Source organism: Budorcas taxicolor, chromosome 3, assembly GCF_023091745.1.
Source record: "Budorcas taxicolor isolate Tak-1 chromosome 3, Takin1.1, whole genome shotgun sequence".
In the NCBI taxonomy this organism is placed as follows: domain Eukaryota; kingdom Metazoa; phylum Chordata; class Mammalia; order Artiodactyla; family Bovidae; genus Budorcas; species Budorcas taxicolor.
The window spans coordinates 80833697-80853443 of record NC_068912.1 but is presented as its reverse complement, the minus strand read 5'-3'; the positions used below and the strand labels follow the sequence as shown (position 1 = coordinate 80853443).

The 19747-nt window shown below is 41.0% G+C and overlaps 1 protein-coding gene across 1 annotated transcript in view; it reads left to right on the top strand.

The window, feature by feature from the left end:
• The window catches only part of CACHD1 (cache domain containing 1), a 233449-nt gene that overhangs the window by 111134 nt on the left and 102568 nt on the right, over positions 1-19747 (top strand). The window contains exon 3 of the mRNA XM_052637320.1: positions 17799-17947. Coding sequence (XP_052493280.1) covers positions 17799-17947 — 149 coding nt within the window. The remainder of the gene's footprint in view (positions 1-17798; positions 17948-19747) is intronic.

Here is a 19747-nt window from a genome sequence, read left to right as displayed (position 1 = left end):
GAGAGATACTTTGGGAGGGGATTCAGTGGTTGACAGTTTATGTGGTTCTTTATTTCCTTAATATTTCCTTGCATATTTTCTTATTTTTGTCCTCTTAATGACACTGTACAAAGTACAGTTATTGTTATCCCATTTTCCATGAGAAAACTATATCTCATAGTCAGTTCAGTTGCTCAGTCATGTCCAACTCTTTGCAACCCCATGGACTGCAGCACACCAGGCTTCCCTGTCCATCACCAACTCCTGATGCTTGCTCAAACTCACGTCGATCAAGTCAGTGATACCATCCAATCATCTCATCCTCTGTCATTCCCTTCTCCTCCTGCCTTCAATCTTTCCCAGCATCAGGGTCTTTTCCAATGAGTCAGTTCTTCGCATCAGGTGGCCAAAGTATTGGAGCTTCAGCTTCAGCATCAGTCTTTCCAATGAATATTCAGGACTGATTTCCTTTAGGATTGACTGGTTGGATCTCCTTGCAGTCCAAGGTTCTCTCAAGAGTCTTCTCCAACACCACAGTTCCAAAGCATCAATTCTTCAGTGCTCAGCTTTCGTCATGGTCTAACTGTCACATCCATACATGCTGCTGCTGATGCTGCTAAGTCGCATCCAACTCTTGTGCAACCCCATAGTCGGCAGCCCACCAGGCTCCTCTGTCCCTGGGATTCTCCAGGCAAGAATACTGAGTGGGTTGCCATTTCCTTCTCCAATGCATGCATGCATGCTAGGTCACTTCAGTCATGTCCAACTCTGTGCGACCCTATGGATAGCAGCCAACCAGGCTCCTCCATCCACAGGATTCTCTAGGCAAGAATACTGGAGTGGGTTGCCATTTCATTCTCCAACATCCATACATGACTACTTGAAAAGCCATAGCTTTGACTATATGGATCTTTGTCAGTAAACTAATGTCTCTACTTTTCAATATGCTGTCTAGCTTTGTCATATCTTTCCATCCAAGCAGTAAGCATCTTAGAGGTCATTGTAAATGGTTTAAGACCTCAGAGAACTAGTAAAGTAGCAGAGAGAAAATTTTTAATCCCAAGTTTTTTTTTCTTTGTTTATATTATCTCGGGTATGGTAATCATTATCATTTATTGAATATGTATTATGAGTCAAGGGGATGACAGAGGACGAGTTGGTTGGATGGTATCACTGACTCAATGGACACGAGTTTGAACAAGCCCCAGGAGATGGTGAAGTACAGGGAAGCCTGGCATGCTGCAATTCGTGGAGTTGCAAAGAGTCAGACAGCTGAGCAACTGAAGAACACTGTCCTTAAATCTTTTTTTCATCGAGTCACATGGCCTGTTCCCTAACATTGTTGCTGTTTTGGCTCAGTATTACCTCTCATTGGGATCCTCCTTGACCACCCATTAATAAATGTTATTAAGTATACATACCCACCTTTAATTCTTACCTTTTTCTTGCTTTATCTCCTTATAAATAGGATTTATCTATGACTTTTAAAATTGTGTATCTTTTTTAATAGAATGTAAGTTCTGTGAGGACAGTCTTTGATGTACCCTTGGTACCATGAAAAAGTATCTCAATATAGTAAGTGATATTTGCTACACAAATTCATAATCCTCATAAAAAGTTCCACAAGTTTCACTGACAAGGAAAATTATACCAAAAAAATATCTTGTGCAAGGGCATTCAACTGAAAGGCTAAGAGAACCCAATTTGGGTTGCAAGGGATTGAGATTCAGTGTTCTACTATATATTTTTAAAATTTTGTTTCCCAAGGTGTGGGAGAGGTACTGCAGAGGCTGTGACAGAATGTAAGGACCAGGTTCTGTCCTTTTCTTCTCCATTCATTCCTACAGCAATTTACCTTACTTGTTTGATATATTGAAATTTAATGTGAGGTTTTGTGTGTTTTTAATGGCCTATCACTTTATAAAAGATTTACAAACCATTATGCTACATCATGCTGCTTTCCAGGAAAAAATCCATTCAAAGTTGGATTTGTTTTCAAAGAAAGGCAAAAATATTGTGAGAGAATACTCATCAAACTTTGGAAGAAGTAAAAAAATATTAAATACTGTAAGTGTTTTTGCAGCAGAAAGAAAATTTGTGGTTATTTTACCTCTTCTAAAATATAAAAATTTAGTGAGCCCAAACCCCTGAGTGTTGGGACTTTGTCAGAATAACTCATGCTGTAATGCTTTCAAGATATTGGGAATGAATGGAAAAACTATAGATCATGAGCTCTTCAAGGGGAGATTCTGAGCATACCACTGCTAAGTGGTAGACGGTTGATGGATTCAGCAAACATTTGTTGAGGACTTACTATGCACTTGGCATTATAAGAAGAGAAACAAAGAGCTTATCCCAAAGACATAGTTAAATTACAAGAGACATGTGTTCATATACTTGGTATATCTTGCTAAGCTCTTGCAGGTGATGGCCCAAAGGAGGCATTTAAGAGAGACAGAAGGTAGTCTTAATGGACTGTGGATCCCATCTAGTGCGGCACTATTTTGGGTTATGTTCAAATTATGTATGCTTTTCTAGAATTGTAATAAGTATGGCATGGGTACAAGAACTAGGTGTACCTAGGTTGTGTTGCATTTTGGAAAAAGTGATTTATTTGGCATGATGTTTCATGTTCATTTAATAAATGCTGGTTGAGTTATCTTATTAAAATTTTACCATAACCCTATGATACAAACACAGTTCCTCTCCCTCTTTTAGAGTTGAAGGAAATGAGACTCAAAGCTATTAAGTTATGATGCCCCAAATAAATAGTCCCCAGCCTTTTTGGCACCAGGGATCAGTTCTGTTAAAGACAACTTTTCCAGGAACTGTGGGTGAGGGGGAATTGGTCTCAGGATAATTCAAATGCATTTGTTGTGCACTTTATTTCTTTTATTATTAAATCAGTCCCAAAGGTTGGGGACTTCTAACCCAAACCATTCTTGAATTAGATGGTAGGACCAAGATTTTAATTTTAAAATCCATGTTCTTAATCATCGTGCTATGTTGCTTTCCATACTTCTTTCATTGCCAATCCTTTTATATGTTTTCAGTTTTTAAGAGGAAGGTGGTTTATTCTCTGCTGAGAGTATTACACATTAACCAAAGTAAGATAAATAATATGTCTAAACATTGTAAGTACTCTGATGCAAACTCAACCACTAAATGAAGAAAAGATGGAGTTTAAATAATCAGTTGACCTGGGCCAAACAATGGTAGGGGTGCCTTCTGCCTTTTAGCTCTAATAATCACAAGGATATAACTTGTGTCTTATGAGGAAGTGCATTCTATCACTAATGGATTATCCTGTAGGAACATAAACAAGATATAAAAATAAATGAAGTCCTTGATTTATTTAAAGAGCAGACACCTTTGTCTTTTTCACACTTAATCATTATTCCTTTATTATCAGTTGGTTCTAATTTTTGTTATTTTGGAGCTTCTATGGGGCTATTGACTTTTTTGTTTTGCTTTGTTGGGGTTGGAGGGAGTGGTAAATAGTATCCCCTAAAGAAGAACTTTTTGGCTCAGCTGGTAAAGAATCTGCTTACAATGCTGAAGACCCAGGTTCGATCCCTGGGTCAGGGAAGATTCTTGGAGAGGGGAATGGCTACCCACTCCAGTATTCTTGCCTAGAGAATCCCACAGACAGAGGAGCCTGGTGGGCTAGAGTCCATGGGGTCACAAAGAGTCAGATACGACTGAGCAACTAACACACACACAAAGAATAACTTTCAGCAAATTGAGTGACTGAAAAAAGTACAATCTTTGGCTAGTCTGTAGGGTTTAAATATAGTGAGCTTCCTCTGTGTTGCACATGAGTAGAAGTCGATAACTGGAATTCTTAGTGTAGAATTGTGGTTGGTACGGTTTTTTGTTAGTGCAGTTTCCATGGAGAAAGTAACAAACCTTTAGCTGCCCCAGAACTCCCAGGTTCTCTCCCAGTGTGAAGCTTTAACAGTAATCAGGGATATTTGAGGACCTGCTCAGCCAGCTTCAGAAAGGGAGGAAGAAAACAAAACAAGGTAGGCCAGGAGAGAGAGAGCAGCCTGATAACTACTACCTCACTGTTTAAGAAATGGCAATTTGGAATTTGAAATATTTAACTATCTTGTTTATATTTTCATAAAAATATATATGCAACATATGCTCTGAATTCTTATATATATTTGGAAGTTAAAATATGTGTGTATGCATGCACGAAAGCTGTAATTCCTGTACTAAATATAGACCAGCTGACTTCAGGGGTACATATTGTACGTTAGCCAATGTATGCCTGGTGTTGAGATAAACTGAGATAATGCTACGCTTGCTCACTCTCCCCCGCCCCCCTGCCACACTCATCCTGTATACTCACATATTTTGTTATAATGTACTATGCATCCATTGTTTACATATAAATTGCACTCTATGCATATATTTATAGCACACTGTTCATTTTTACATTTGTGTATTCACACCAATTATCGAAAAATGAAATTTTCTATATCTCCCACCACCATCACATACTCATATTTCAGGCTTGAAAATTCTGGCTACAGTTTAAAACTTCATGTTGTTTTGGCAACAACCCAGAGTAATCTATTTCCACGTTCCTTTAATTCGCACACTGTGTGCTCCCCCTGTGGGTGTGTGTGTGTGTGTGTGCGTGCGTGTGTGTGATGGAACGCATGAAGGGGCTGGTACTGTTTCTCCCCCAGCAGATACAGGAGAGGAGGGGCACTTGCTGGCAGGCAGGCACAGCTGGAGAGAAGAGGCTGCAACCAGGAGAGGGGCTGGTAAGGCCTTTGGGGCAGGGCAGGAAAAGACATGCAAGCTCTGCCAAAATGTGCATCTCTCCCTACTCCAGCTGGAGCTTTCACTCTTCACATAACTCTGCCATCCATATGTGAGTAAACGCCTTGTTTCAGTGACGCAGAAAAAGTTTGAGCCTGGCCTTTTGACTCAAACAGTCAAAACTTCATTTAAATAAAAGGGAATAGGCTGAGTCTAAATTCTCATTCTAAAAGCCAGGAAGACCTCATCATGAGAAATGAACATTCCACTAAAAATGGAAACAAGCCCATTTTAACACACATTTTTAGTATCACGAGTTTGGATAGTATCAGGAAATGCTGGCGAGGAGGTAACAGCCAAGGTTTCTTCAAATCCTCCTATCTGCCCTCCCAACTCTATCTTTCCATCTAAAACTGTTGCTCCTATTAAAAAAAAAAAAAAGCTCAGATTATCTGCACTAGTAGAATGCATACACATATGCATATTCTAAAACCTAGCAAGCAACTTAAAAGCAGGGACCAATTTATCCCTAATATATCCCTTGGTGCAATAGGAAATACTTGTGGCAGTGATGCAAAGGAATTAATTGCTGCTAATATCAAGAACCTTCAATCGGCTCAACACTTTGAAAATCTGGTTCCATGAAATAACACGTGGTTTGATAAAATTGGAGTTCACCAAGATCTACAGCTTTATTTATAATATTAGAAGATTCTGGGCAGGTAGGGATCATGTTGAAATAGCTGCTCATGGGCATTCTCACTGGTTGTTACTTAAGCAGCCTTTAGTCCTTATATATGCTGCAAAGAGCATGCTGGTTTTCTACAGAGTCATCAAGAAGTCACTGTCTTATCCACGGACACCCATGTCAGGCATCACCCTTCAGGAGAGGTGTGAGCGTGAGTCCTATGGAAGCAAATAGCCAATACAAAGCACACATAACCCTGGTTCTTGTGATTGCAATCCTCCCTGTCATCAGAGAGGCAATGAGAGGACCTTTCTAAATCCAACTGTGAGTTAGAGAATGATATCAGATGCAACTTGGCAGAGGAACACACAGAACAGCTCAGAGAAGGATATAATAAAATTGTTGTGGTTGAGGCAAATATCCTCATTCCTCCAGTGTGGAACCCACACGGGAAACATTACTTTGTGTTGTTGTTTCTAGCAAGTCTTAATAGTAACGCATTTCCTACTAGCAGCCAACATTTGCACCTCATCCAAGTGGTCCATGTGAGTGTTGTTTTTCCTAATTATAAAAAAGCAGAAAGCAAAAACTTGTATCTCTGTATTAGTGCTTCGAGCTTTAGGCCTGCATCATAAAGGCGGGCTGATTGCCCACTACTCAAATATCTCGACAGTGAAGCCAAGAAATGGCTTTCTATCTACTGAGATAAGCATGTTATAAGTTGGCTTCATGTGTGAATGGAAGAGAGTGCCATTCAGTGGAGAGAGTGCCTCTACTTCCTATGATAGTCAGGCCACACTGAAGACTCAGATGGTTATGGATATTCAAGGCCAGATTTCAACAACTGAGGAAATCAAGTGTTTATAAGATGCTTTCTCTGGTACTATTATGTTTCCTTAGTTTTAAAGGGAATACATGTAAAATTTTGTTGCTCAAAAAAATGAGATATGCTGTGCATTAGGCTCTGTCTTGCATTGACTTATATATTTATAACTAGGGAGTAGGAGACCTTAGACTTACTGTCATTGAGCCCTGCTGCTCTTAGTACTATGGATCGGTGAAGTCCTAAAATGGCACATTATTATATTCCATTGGAATGGTAAGTCAGATTAATTTATCATTAAGAAAGGGGAAATGGAAACATCTAGTTTTTTGGTTTTTTGTTTTTCTTTCATTGTGTCTCAAGATTGCGGTCCCCAGAATTGGATTTAATGAGGCCTTGGCCAGGTTGAAGATGGCAAAAGTAAGTGTTTAGTGGCAGATTTTTGCTTACTTGCCAGTCTCATCTTTCCACTTTATTGCTGAGCTAATTGACACTTGCTGGCAAGAGTTGACCCATCTGCTCTCAGAGGACCCATGAAGAACCCTAAAACGCTCTAGCCAGTTGGCCTCCCAGTGGAGGATAGGTCAGATTTTGTCCTTCATTTATACCAAAAACAAGTCCCTGCCAGGTGCTGCCTCAGGTTGCAAGGTTGGTTGTAGATATGAGAAGTTAGTTGCATTTGTGGGGGGAAAAGTAGTCTGGGATAGAGAGAAACTGCAGCTTTCCAGAGCCCGCCCAACTGGCCCCAGTTCCCCTAATGCATTCCCCCACCCCAACTTGTTACTTAGAATACTTATAAGTATGTACATGCATGCCCAGTTGTGTCCACCTCTTTGTAGCCCCCTGGACTGTAGCCCACCAGGCTCCTCTGGCCATGGAATTTCCGAGGCAAAAATATTGGAGTGGGTTGCCATTTCTTACTCCAGGGGATCTTCCCAACCCAGGGATCAAACCTGCATCTCCTGCATTGGCAGGCAGTTTCTTCCCTGCATCACCTGGGAAGCCCGCATACTTGGTGTTTATAAGTTATGCACAGTTATTTATACTGTAAATGAGAGCTTTATGTGGTAAGAGTAATGGGACTGGGTTTTCTTTCCTTTTCTCTGTATCCCTCATGGGCCACCGGAGTATTCCTAAAATCATGAACCCCAGGGTATTTCAACACCTTTCCTCCCTGATTCATAAACTAAGAAAGCTCATCTCAAAAGTTGTAACGTAAAAGGTTGGATTATCCTGTATGCAGTGGCCAGAGTTCCTCCCTCATCCCCCAACTCTCAGCCTCTTGATTTTTTCCAAGGTTGAGACTAGGTTAAACTCCTTTTTCCTTGTGAAGGAACTGACTGTAAACTTCAAGGCCTGAGCACTTGCTTATTTTGGTTTAAAGGAACCTCAGCCCAAAGGCTCCTATTACAGAGTGAAGTGGGGAGAAGTGGGTTGAAGCCTGCCCTTCCTTTTGTTTCTTTTGTTATGATCTGGTTGTTAAGGGTAGAGAGGGGTGAAAAACAGGGCAAAAGCCCATTGAGCCCTTGAGTTGATAACCTTGGCTTTCAGGAGGCTGGGCTGTGTGTTTCTATGACTCTCCTGGAATACCCAGTACAAACTGCTGCCCAAACCAAACCCCATTATAACCTTTTAAGCAAACCTATGTTTTGCTTAAAGAGAGAAGCTGCCGCTCTCAACCGTTTCCCAGAGCTCAGCCTCTTTCGGCTCTCTGGCATGTCAGCACTTGCCTCCTGTTTTTTCCATTGCGTGCCTCCCCAGCTCAGCCACAGGGGCCCCACCTCTCCCAGAATTGGGGTATGTGACCCTGGAGCCCAGACAGCCTTGCACATAAATCTTCCTGGTCCACCTGCAGTTCATCTGTCAGCGGCCGCCCCACTTCTCCACTGGATGTGCTATTCCCACACATCCGTCAGGCAACCCTGAAGCCTCCGCGGGCCACTGGAAATTCAGACGGGCCCTGTCCCATCTCCGGGTCTTCATCTGTCTTCTCCTGTATCGTTGCCTGCCAGGCCCAGGCTCTTCCACACTTGAGACCTGAGCTCGGAGCAGATCAGCAGCCACACCACAAGTATGGCCAGTTGCCATCAGGGTACCTTATCTGAACTGGTGCTCTTTTCCCAGCAATAGGTACTCCAGAGCAGCTTATATCATCCTAGAGGCTGAGGAAGATAGGGAACTAAAGAGGCTCAAAGTTTCTGATTGGCTTAAACCAGACATGAGCAATTTTTCCAAGTTATCTGCCCTTTTTTGAACTAGAAGCAGGTTTTCCCAATATGACACGTAATGGTATGTTGTAGAGAAATGTATACAGTAATGAAGGCTTTTAAGTCTCTTCTCAATGCTAGGTTACATGAAAGAAAAATGCATAGCCCAGTGGTTCAAAAGCACAGGTTTGATCTAATTATTCTATTTATTAGCTGAGTGACCTTGGGCAGGTTAATCTATCAAAACTGTTTATAAAAATAGCATATAGTAAGTACCAAGGGTTGTGAGCATTAAAAAAAAAAAAAAAGGCATCTCCCAAAATTGCAGTTTCAAAGTGCCTGGCGCATAGCAAGCAATGGGTAGATGTTAATTATTATGTTATTGGCTTCTTAGAAGAAACGGGATCTTTAAATGAAGAAAGATCGACAATGAGTGGCACAGACACTGAGTCCTAGACAATTTGGGGAAAGAAGGACCTGAGAAGTCTTCAGAGAGGCAAACGCAGGGCTGGGACTGGAAGAATGAGTAGAACTTAGATCATTTGATCTGGGAGAGTTCACATTTTCCTGCAAATTGGAGGAGCTTATAGCAGAAAGAGAATGGAACTGGGGATTAGAAGCCCTGGTCTCTCTGTTTTCTGCACTTACTCAGCATGAGCTTGGGTGCACCACTGAGCCTTGATTTCCTGATGGTAGAGAAGGGGCCAGGAATATCTGCTTTGCCTGGCTCCCAGTACTGTTGGATGAGTCATGAAAAAATGCTTTGAAAATGGTATTGTGTGACATAAGAATAAAGTCATTATTAAATCCTTCAATTTAGAAAAAGAGGATCCCAGAAGAGTCCCTATCTATGACTAACTATATAACCTACATGATACTGTGCTATGGAAGAGGTGCCGATAGCCCTAGTAAGGTCATAGCCCAGTGTTAGCACACCCATCCTGACTCTTCTTCCTAGGCTCTTTGGGAGTCTCTGTTCATAGTGTCTGAGTTCCTACATCGATTCCCACAGATAATCACAACAATGATAATATTAGTAAACAATCACTACCATTTATTTGGCACATACAATCAGTTAGACACTCTGCTAAATATTTATGAACATCATCCCTCTTGGTTCTCAAACAGTGTCATGAAACAGCTATTGTTATTTCCAGTTTAGAGGTAATTAATCCCCTAGAGAAGGAAATGGCAACCCACGCCAGTATTCTTGCCTGGGAAATCCCATGGACAGAAGAACCTGGTGAGCTACAGTCCATGGAGTCGCCAAAGAGTCGGACACAACTTAGCGACTAAAACAACAACAAAGTTGAGGCTTAGAGAAATAATTTACTTTGGCTCCATTTACTTAGTAAGTAAGTGACAGCTTGATTTGACTCAGATTTCTTTGACTCCAAAGCTTAAGTTCTTTGTTCCATTTTACTGTTAATTTTTAAGGGGAAGAATGCTTCCCCACCCCCCAGATATGTGTCAGTTTTCCTGCGGAGAATTAAGCATGAGTTAAATGAATAAAATAGTTAATATTTAGGGAGTCCCTCTCCCGTTACTTATGGCTCCACAGTGTTTCCTTATAACACCACATGCTCTTCCTAGTCCCGAGACTGGGGTGTATAACAAAGAGAATAATCCCTTATAGTCATCCTGGGGTTTATATTAATATAGTCATTGTTACATTTGAATGTCAGAAAAAGTTCTTAAAACTATGTTATCCTGTTGTACTCATGAGGACACCAAGGCTAATGGACGTCAAGGAACTGACCCAGATTCCCAGCTAATAATTGAGAGAGCTGTCTAGAATATTACGACTGTTACTAATAAAATAATAGCAAGAGTGTGGTGTTATTAATAACCCTATAAACAATGTCCGACATGAAACAATAAGACGGTTTCCTCCTTGAACCTTGGAATGCAGTGGTGTGATGCTTGTGCTTGAGTATACTTAAAATTATGTCTGTGTTACTGACATTTAAATAACCAAATCCTGAAACTTGCTGGAAAATGAAAAGGTTTATTTTCTTGAGTAATAATGGCTGAAATAGAAGGAAAGGGAGATCAGCTAGTCGATTCTTATCACGGCACAAAGGTTTCTGAATGTCAAATGTTAAACTCTTCTACATTCAGTAGGAATTTTGCTCTGAATCTCCAGTTCCCTGGGGTACCTTTCCTGTCTGTGCCTGTCAGCTTCATTGTTATGTATTTTAGATAAAGCTTTCCCCAACATTTAAAACTCCTTCCGGCCCTTCCTTTTAGGACAGAGACATAAATAACGTGTGTACTATGCCTTTTCATTTTTGTTTTCTTTTACCTTGTTCTACCCGTATGCCCACCCCACCTCCAATCTTCAGAAGTATAAAGCTAAGGTAAAAAGAGCTTTTTAAAAAAGGTTGGGTGGGGGGAGAAAAGGGGGCTCTGGGGAAGTATGCAAATGACAGAAATGTCTATGGGAAAATTAAGGGAAGTGAAATTCAGCAAGAAAGAAATTCATTGATGTTGTGATGAAACGTTGTCACTGGAGATGATGACAAATAAGAATCCGTTCCCATGGGGACTGGCCAGCCACCTACTCATCATTTGACCCATAGCTGGATGCTGGCTAGCTGAAGAATTGACCCAAAAGATGACAAGATGGTTTTAGCCCTGTCGTCTCATCAGCATTCAGGAACCCCTTAGGGGATGAAGGGGAGAGGATAAAGAAGGATAAAAGATGAAAGCTGAGCCATGGAAAGAAAAATGTTTTTAATTACACTGAGAAGGATTGTGGGTCCACCTGTAGCTTTTTGTTGAAAATGTCCTTTGTTTTCCTCTGTCTGCAGGGATCATGGCAGGATACAGACCCAGAATCTGTCTGGCCTCTTGGAAGTTTCCGCCTTGGTAGCGGGTCCTCTCGAATTTAACGGATACATTCAGGATTTAATCTCTCTGTGGGCTATCTTTACTCTAATAGATTCTGTTATGCTTGCCGAGCAACCTGGATTTGGTTGGCATGCTAAAAGAGATTGCTTTTAGAGAGGGAAAATCTACCCCACGGTGGAGCGTGAGGTTTCTACTGTGAGTCACTCTCACAGTCCTTGTCCGAAGGGCACCCAGGGGTCGTCTCAGGCAGTGGAGTCAAAGGAGGCCAGATCACCCGCTGGGAGTCCAGAGACCCTCAAGCTCCACATGCCTCTTTTTTTTTTTCCACATACACAATAGAAATTACAATTTCATCTTACTACTCTGTGATGACAGATAAATTAACTCAGATCAAAAGCCAGAGGAAAATACTGAATTCTGAAGTTCACTTCCTTCAGGATAGGAATGTTACATTTATTCTGTTCTCCTTACAGTAATGATCAAGCTGGAATACCCGGAACTAATCAGGACAATTAAACTTAGTTCGGTAGAACTGATAGCACAGTAATCAGGTAATGACAGACAGGCATTGTTTTGGAGGGTACGTTACTTCAAATTCATATCCCTTTTTCTTATTGGTGATAGAATTCAGCTATTCTAAACTTCAAAGTTTTGACTTTCATAGGAATTATGAAAAATTCTAAATGAAATGTAAATTATTAAAATCTAATTCTCATGAGACTGTGTATGGCTTATGGTATTCTGCCAAGAGTTTCATAGCATTGATTCAAATGGGTTTGAAAAGAAATCATGGGAGGTTGTTAGGTCTAAGAATTCACAGAGTGAAGCAGTGTTGCACAGACTAAAGCTTGGGTTCTGAGGCAGAATGTTACTGGCTTTGGATCCCAGCTTTACTACTTAGTAGTTTTGTGACCTTGAGCAAGCATTTTTTAACGATGGAGATGTGTAGTTTATAGGGTTCCTGGAAGGATTAATTGTCATATGCTTGTGAGGTGCTCATAACATGTCCTACACATGCTTAATGTGGGCAGTTTTTTAAAAAATAAAGCCAGATAGGGTGTCATAACATGGACACTGAGGAGTTACTGACCAAGAGGAGTGAATCCCAGTGGACAGAGCTTTCTTCTGAGACCTTTCATTCATTGTCTTGTGTGTCTGGACTCTGTATGTAAGTAACTGCTTCCACTAATGAAGAATGCCGTGTTAGGCCCACCCTAACAAGAAGGCCAAAGGCAGATACCACCCTTCTGCTCCCCCATCCCCACCAGAGTCCATCTCCCATCACCCAGTAACCACCTCCCACCCCAACCCTAGGAACAATTCCGTCAGCCAACCCACTCTGTGCCTTGGCTGATTATGTTAATGGAAGTTCTATTCCTCAGATTCTGTGATTTTAAAATTTAAAATTTCAAGCCACTATTGCAGCTTTTCTTAACTTTGTCTGGGGCGGCAAAACTGAGCAGGTGGATACACAGGTTTTATAGACAAGACAGTTCTGAGTTTTAAATGAGGGAGTGAAGTCTTATATTTTGTGGTTCATTGATATAAAATGTCAGTACTTACACTGTGGTGTCCTGTGCCTAGTATATGGTAACTACCACTATATGGTGGTTATCATAATTTTCTGAAGATCGTTGGAATCTCTTTGCAACAGATTTATAATTTACAGGATACTGTCTTGATGATTTCAATGCAGTGTCTCTCTCTGAGCAGCTTTGTTTAGCATAGCTTCAACACATTTATCTTATGAACACCCACCTATCCTGGGTGTTCGTTCTGGTTACTTGTTGCCATGTAAGACCCGCCCCTTGCCACACCCCGACCACCCCCCGCCCCCCCAACCCAAAACATAGTGACATAGACAACTTTTTTCATGCCTACAGATTCAATGGTTCAGGCATTGCAAGGGTGGCATCTCTGTTCCATAATGCCTAGGACTCCATCAGCGAAGGCCAGGGGCTAGAATTATCCAGAGACTTCTTGACTCATATCCGGAGCCAGGCTGAGATGACTTGAAGACTTGCTTGGCTAGAGCTACCAAGCAAATACTTCACTGTGGCCTCTCCATGTGTCTTGGACTTCTTACAGCAGGGTGGTTGAGAGCATTCCAAGAGAGACAGGCAGAAGCTGTATGGCTCTTTATCATCTCAGCTCAGTTCAGTTCAGTTGCTCAGTCATGTCCGACTTTTTGCGAGCCATGAATTGTAGCACGCCAGGCCTCCCTGTCCATCACCAACTCCCAGAGTTCCCTCAAACTCACATCCATCAAATGAGTGATGCCGTCCGGCCATCTCATCCTCTGTCATCCCCTTTTCCTCTTGCCCCCAATCCCTCCCAGCATCAGAGTCTTTTCCAATGAGTCAGCTCTTCGCATGAGGTGGCCAAAGTACTGGAGTTTCAGCTTTAGTATCATTCCTTCCAAACAACACCCAGGACTGATCTTCAGAATGGACTGGTTGGATCTCCTTGTAGTCCAAGGGACTCTCAAGAGTCTTCTCCAACACCACAGTTCAAAAGCATCAATTCTTCAGCGCTCAGCCTTCTTCACAGTCCAACTCTCACATCCATACATGACCACTGGAAAAACCATAGCCTTGACTAGACAGACCTTTGTTGGCAAAGTAATGTCTCTGCTTTTGAATATGCTATCTAGGTTGGTCACAATTTTCCTTCCAAGGAGTAAGTGTCTTTTAATTTCATGGCTGCAGTCACCATCTGCAGTGATTTGGGAGCCCAAAAAAATAAAGTCTGTCACTGTTTCCACTGTTTCCCCATCTATTTCCCATGAAGTGATGGGACCAGATGCCATTATCTTCGTTTTCTGAATGTTCAGCTTTAAGCCAACTTTTTCACTCTCCTCTTTCACTTTCATCAAGAGGCTTTTGAGTTCCTCTTCACTTTCTGCTATAAGGGTGGTGTCATCTGCATATCTGAGGTTACTGAGGTTATTGATATTTCTCCTGGCAATCTTGATTCCAGCTTGTGTTTCTTCCAGCCCAGCATTTCTCATGATGTACTCTGCATATAAGCAGGGTGACAATATACAGCATTGACGTACTCCTTTTCCTATTTGGAACCAATCTGTTGTTTCATGTCCAGTTCTAACTGTTGCTTCTTGACCTGCATACAGATTTCTCAAGAGGCAGGTTAGGTGGTCTGGTGTTCCCATCTCTTTCAGAATTTTCCACAGTTTATTGTGATCCACACAGTCAAAGGCTTTGGCATAGTCAAGAAAGCAGAAATAGATGTTTTTCTGGAACTCTCTTGCTTTTTCCATGACCCAGCAAATGCTGGCAATTTTGATTTCTGGTTCCTCTGCCTTTTCTAACACCAGCTTGAACACCTGGAAGTTCACGGTTCACATATTGCTGAAGGCTGGCTTGGAGAATTTTGAGCATTACTTTACTAGCGTGTGAGATGAGTGCAATTGTGCAGTAGTTTGAGCATTCTTTGGCATTGTCTTTCTTTGGGATTGGAATGAAAACTGACCTTTTGCAGTCCTGCGGCCACTGCTGAGTTTTCCCAATTTGCTGGCATATTGAGTGCAGCACTATCACAGCATCATCTTTCAGGATTTGAAACAGCTCAGTGGGAATCCCATCACCTCCACTAGCTTTGTTTGTAGTGATGCTTTCTAAGGCCCACTTGACTTCACATTCCAGGATATCTGGCTCTAGGTGAGTGACAATACCATCATGATTATCTTGGTCATGAAGATCTTTTTTGTACAGTTCTTCTGCATATTCTTGCCACCTCTTCTTAATATCTTCTACTTCTGTTAGGTCCATACCATATCTGTCCTTTATTGGAGCCCATCTTTGCATGAAATATTCCCTTGGTATCTCTAATTTTCTTGAAGAGATCTCTGGTCTTTCCCATTCTGTTCTTTTCCTTTATTTCTTTGCATTGATCGCTGAGGAAGGCTTTCTTATCTCTTCTTGCTATTCTTGGAACTCTGCATTCAGATGCTTATATCTTTCCTTTTCTCCTTTGCTTTTCGCTTCTCTTCTTTTCACAGCTATTTGTAAGGCCTCCCCAGACAGCCATTTTGCTTGTTTGCATTTCTTTCCCATGAGGATGGTCTTGATCCCTGCCTCTGTACAATGTCATGAACCTCATTCCATAGTTCATCAGGCACTTTATATATCAGATCTAGGCCCTTAAATCTATTTCTCACTTCCACTGTATAATCATAAGGGATTTGATTTAGGTCATACCTGAATGGTCTAGCGATTTTCCCTACTTTCTTCAATTTAAGTCTGAATTTGGCAATAAGGAGTTCATGATCTGAGCCACCTTTAGCTCCTGGTCTTGTTTTTGCTGACTGTATACAGCTTCTCCATCTTTGGCTGCAAAGAGTATAATCAGTCTGATTTTGGTGTTGACCATCTGGTGATGTCCATGTGTAGAGTCTTCTCTTATGTTGTTGGAAGAGGGTGTTTGCTATGACCAGTGTGTTCTCTTGGCAAAACTCTGTTAGCCTTTGTTTCCCCTGCTTCATTCCATATTCCAAGGCCAAATTTACCTGTTACTCCAGGTGTTTCTTGACTTGCTACTTTTGCATTCCAGTCCCCTGTATTGAGGAGGACATCTTTTTGGGGTGTTAGTTCTAAAAGGTCTTGTAGGTCTTCATAGAATTGTTCACCTCCAGCTTCTTCAGCATACTGGTTGGGGCATAGACTTGGATTACTGAGATATAAAATGGTTTGCCTTGGAAACAAACAGAGATCATCCTGTCGTTTTTGAGACTGCATCCAAGTACTGCATTTTGGACTCTCTTGTTGACCATGATGGCTACTCCATTTCTTCTAAGGGATTCCTGCCCACAGTAGTAGATATAATGGTCATCTGAGTTAAATTCCCCCATTCCAGTCCATTTTAGTTCGCTGATTCCTAGAATGTCGATGTTCACTCTTGCCATCTCATTTGACCACTTCCAATTTGCCTTGATTAATGGACCTGACATTCCAGGTTCCTATGCAATATTGCTCTTTACAGCATCGGACCTTACAGCACCAGTCACATCCACAACTGGGTATTGTTTTTGCTTTGGCTCCATCCCTTCATTCTTTCTGGAGTTATTTCTCCACTGATCTCCAGTAGCATGTGCCAGTATCACTCTCCACCAAGTTATAACAACCAAAATTGTCTCCAAACTTTGCCCAGCACCACCCCAGAGACAAAATCACCAGTGGGACATTTAAACCTCAACAAGAATAATGTATGCTTTTTTTAAAAAAATAGTGAAAACTCTTAACTCAGGTAGTTGAGTTACAGGTGGGCATGTTAGTTTTTGAGACACACAGTTCCTCCTTTGAAAATGCTGAAATGAATTTGAGCAACCTATTATCACATTAAACATTACACTCATACTCTTTTTCTAGTGTCTGGACATTTTTCTAAACTTTCTAGTGTGTACAATATTTAACAAGGTTGAGAATCTCAGTTATTTAATTGAAACTCTGAAAGTGCCAGAGTGTCACTGGTACAAAATCAAAATGTTAAAGCAACTTGAAAGGAATAAATGAAGATATTCTGATTTGGCTCCATGTTCTCAGCTTGTAAGCTACTGGATTGTGTGCGATACGTGACCCAAAGGAGATGATTAGTTCTCCTCTAGTGTGCTGGTAATGAATAGCTCTACAAAACCAATTAGCTATAATTCTATCAGTCATTTCATTTGGGTAACATTTTGTTTAAGGGGAAGAAAAACAACACTGTTTTCCTTGGAGATCTGTAATTAAGCTGTGATATTTGGTGGGGACAATTGAGGGAAAAGCAGTCTGCTTAGCAATTTGCTTTGCTATTCCCATGTGAAAGTGTATGATGATGTGGTGTTCTGTTAAGAAAGACATTTACCCATGTTCAATGTATAACAGACCAAAAGAAGTCTATTTCTAACTGTATATATTTTATTTTATATGGATGTCTGCACTGTACAACTTCAGAGATTCTCCGTTCACATGAAAGGCTGTGAATGGTGCCCCCTGGAGCTGTGTAACAGAACATACTGAATATCATTTCACTTCGTGTATTTTCCTCCTCAAAAATCTGTGTGAATACAGAACTATGAATAGTGGCATTTTTTTCTTCCAGTCATTATTTTGCTCTGTAACCCCTAACGCTCACTGCCATGTCAACAATAACATCAATAGGCTGTTTTCTCCACCCAGGGCATTTTTATGGATCGGTATTGTTCTATCTGAATTTGAACACATGGGTAGTTCGTAATGTATCTTTATCTATTATAAGATAGAAGTTATTATTTTACCACAGATTAAGTATTCTTCTGTGACTTTTGGGTATTTTGCAATTTTTATTGAACTTTACATAATGAAATAAGACATGAATATGTTTTTGTTTTACCGAAGTTTAATATAGACAGCTTGTGACAAAAGTTAATGTATAGTTAAAAGTACAGTGGGTTACTGTCCTGGTCTTTTGATTTATTTTGCTTACTCTCATCCCACAGCTAGCCAAAAAAATCCGAGAGAAGTTCAACCGTTACTTGGATGTGGTCAACCGGAATAAGCAAGTTGTAGAAGCATCCTACACAGCTCACCTGACCTCTCCCCTAACTGCGATTCAAGACTGCTGTACTATCCCACCTTCCATGATGGAGTAAGGCTTGGAAATTTTTGTTGTTTAAGCCAGGAATTGAACTGCCTTCCATTCATATTTAAAATACCTATTTGTTTATTATAAAATGTATTCCTATCTTAAATAAGCCCTTTACTTTTATATAGACCAATAATTTTTAAAGAAGTGTGAGTATATGCAGGAAATTCCTGGATCTTCTCCGCTCACCTTTTTGTCAAGCTGGAGTCGAGGTTCAGAAATATCAAATGTTGTTTGAGTCCAGAGTTGACTAAGTCTAGAAAAGTGCAAGCATTTTTTCATGTGTTAACTCATGTGTCATGAATAAGACAGTCTCACTGATTGAGCTGATTTGCCTAATTTAAGGGACTGCTTTTTATCCTTGGCACATTAGTAGCAAAAATTCCCATATCAGTCCTGGGTGTTCATTGGAAGGGCTGATGTTGAAGCTGAAACTCCAATACTTTGGCCACCTGATGTGAAGAGCTGACTCATTTGAAAAGACCCTGATGCTGGGAAAGATTGAGGGCAAGAGGAGAAGGGGACGACAGAGGATAAGATGATTGGATGGCATCATCAACTCAATGGACATGGGTTTGGACATGGGTTTCCAGCAGTTGGTGATGGACAGGGAGGCCTGGCGTGCTGCAGTTCATGGGGTTGCAAAGAGTCGGACACGACAGAGTGAGTGAACTGAACTGAACATCCTTTATAGTGCCCTTAAAACTACCAAGGTCGATGTGGCTTCAGATAATATTGAAACAGAATGGTTGAGGATATTTTTATTGACATAGTGATATTTGTATCCGGTTGAGGATATTTTATTTATTGGCATATGTGTGTATTAGTTGCTCAGTTGTGTCTGACTCTTTACAACCCCATAGACTGTAGCCCACCAGGCTCCTCTCCCCATGCAATTCTCCAAGCATGAACACTGGAGTGGGTAGTCATTCCCTTCTCCAGGGGATCTTCCCAATCCAAGGATCAAACCAGGGTCTCCCACATTTCAGGCAGATTCTTTACCATCTGAGCCCCCAGAGAAGCCCTTCATTGGCATGAAAGTGTAAGTGAAGTTGCTCAGTCATGTCCAACTCTTTGCGACCCCATGGACTGTAGCCCACCAGGCTCCTCCGTCCATGGGATTCTCCAGGCAAGAATACTGGAGTGGGTTGCCATTTCCTTCTCCAGGGGATCTTCCTGGCCCAGGGATTGAACCCAGGTCTCCTGCATTGCAGGCAGAGGCTTTAACATCTGAGCCACCAGGGAAGCCCCTTCATTGGCATAGTGATATTTATATCTGGAGGGGTATAGGGTTATATGATGCTGGAAAATGTAGAGGAAAGAACACTTATTTCGAGGTACAAAGATTTTGACTTGGTCTCTAATTAGCTGAGTAGCCATAATCTAGTTACTTAATGTTCTATTTTTATATGCAGTTTTCTATCAGTGGATAATAATCTTCATTAAAGCAAGTTAGAACTGGCTATTTAGAATGACTAAAAGAAATTAACATACTCTAAAATTATGAGTGTAAAAGTTACCATATCTAGTGTGTATCATTCTTCTTTTTGTATAATAAGTGCTCTTAAAGCTATGCAAAGGATGGAAACAACACAATTCTTTGTTAGTTAAATGATGCTTTGCTTTCTACAAAGTTTTTACTGATTATATTTTCCTGGTGGGCTATGTAGGTAACCGGGCATCCTCAGATCATTTTATTGCTTCATCTGTATGATGTTAAGATGAGACTTTTTCTCTGGCTTACCTGTGTGCAATGTAGAGAAGCTCATACCAGCTGTTTATTAACCTAAACCAAAAGTATAT